General features: G+C 35.3%; 1 protein-coding gene across 1 annotated transcript in view; it reads right to left on the reverse strand.

The window, feature by feature from the left end:
- Positions 1-474, reverse strand: part of LOC125041234 (probable glutamate receptor) — an 11,719-nt gene extending 11,245 nt beyond the window's left edge. Inside the window, exon 1 of the mRNA XM_047636072.1 lies at positions 420-474. Within this exon, the coding sequence (XP_047492028.1) occupies positions 420-474 (55 nt within the window). The remainder of the gene's footprint in view (positions 1-419) is intronic.
- Between the last annotated feature and the right edge of the window lie 868 nt (positions 475-1,342).

Below are 1,342 nucleotides of genomic sequence, written 5' to 3' on the forward strand. Positions count from 1 at the left end.
TCATCTTGTTTTAAGATAAGGAAGAGAGAGAGAGAGAGAGAGAGAGAGAGAGAGAGAGAGAGAGAGAGAGAGAGAGAGAGAGAGAGAGAGAGAGAGAGAGAGATATGATTATCACTGTAAAAATGTGTAGAAATTATATTAAGCTTATTGAATGATGCTAACGAACTCTTGAGGGCACTGATAATAATTTTAACTATAAGAAATTACACATAGATTACACTAACATCATAAAATAACAATCAAAAATACATCCCCCTGAAATAAGTGTTGGTGAACTCTACGGGTAAAATCCATCACACTTCAATCAGATCCTAAATTCATTGTCCTAGCAGTCTGAGAGTAAATTAGGTTGTTTATGTTTATGTAAAACAAGGTTCATGAGTGGGTTAATGCGACACAGACTGAGTTGGGAAGACTACGCCAAGCCACCGCATTAAGTTTAGATCTAAACTCATGCTCAGAATGCCTAAACATGGCCCTTGCTGATCACATAGCAAGTTCAGCATGTAAGAGGGAGAATGTGGATGTAAACTATGGAGTAATATTTTGTCATAGGATCTCATCGGTTATTAGACTCTCCTGCAAGAAGGAGTTGACTGTGCTGATTGAGTTTCAGAGGCCTGGAAACTGTAACAGAAATAATGCCTGATTTTTGTTAGAAAATTAATCTTTGGTTCCTAAACGACAAGATCAAGATAATGGCGAATGTTGTTGTTGTCGAGAGAAAAAAACATGGATGCAAACTGTACTAAAAACTCGGTAAAACACTCACTGAGGAAGAATCTAAATGTAAATGTCGCAATGGATAATATGTGATCAGCCTTGGACACTACCCCAGAGTAACACGTGTCCATCGATGTGTGAAGAACTATGGAACTTATTCGTCTCATTTGATAGACTATGCTATATCCTAAATTATGGATGTAGCTTTGGTTATGACCGTATATCAAGTGCAACAAAGCCTACTCGCCCCCTGTTAATATGCCAAGGTGGTGGATGAATGGATGGATGAGTAATGGCCTATTCGTCCGCGGTTGATATACTACAAGAGGCAATCATGATAATGCAAGTTTATCATGTTGTAGATAAGATAATGTTATGAGTATATATATATATATATATATATATATATATATATATATATATATATATATCAAGTGTATCATGGCTTGCCCGCGCGTGTGCAGGTAGGACGGGTGGTAGACGACGGATATGATAATGATGATATTAATAATAATATCAAAAATGATAACAATGATATAATCATAGTAATGATGGTAATAATAGTAATAATTATAGTTGTAGTAGCAGTAATAATAATGATAATAATTATGATTATAAT

Source organism: Penaeus chinensis, chromosome 30 (assembly GCF_019202785.1).
Source record: "Penaeus chinensis breed Huanghai No. 1 chromosome 30, ASM1920278v2, whole genome shotgun sequence".
Classification (NCBI taxonomy): domain Eukaryota; kingdom Metazoa; phylum Arthropoda; class Malacostraca; order Decapoda; family Penaeidae; genus Penaeus; species Penaeus chinensis.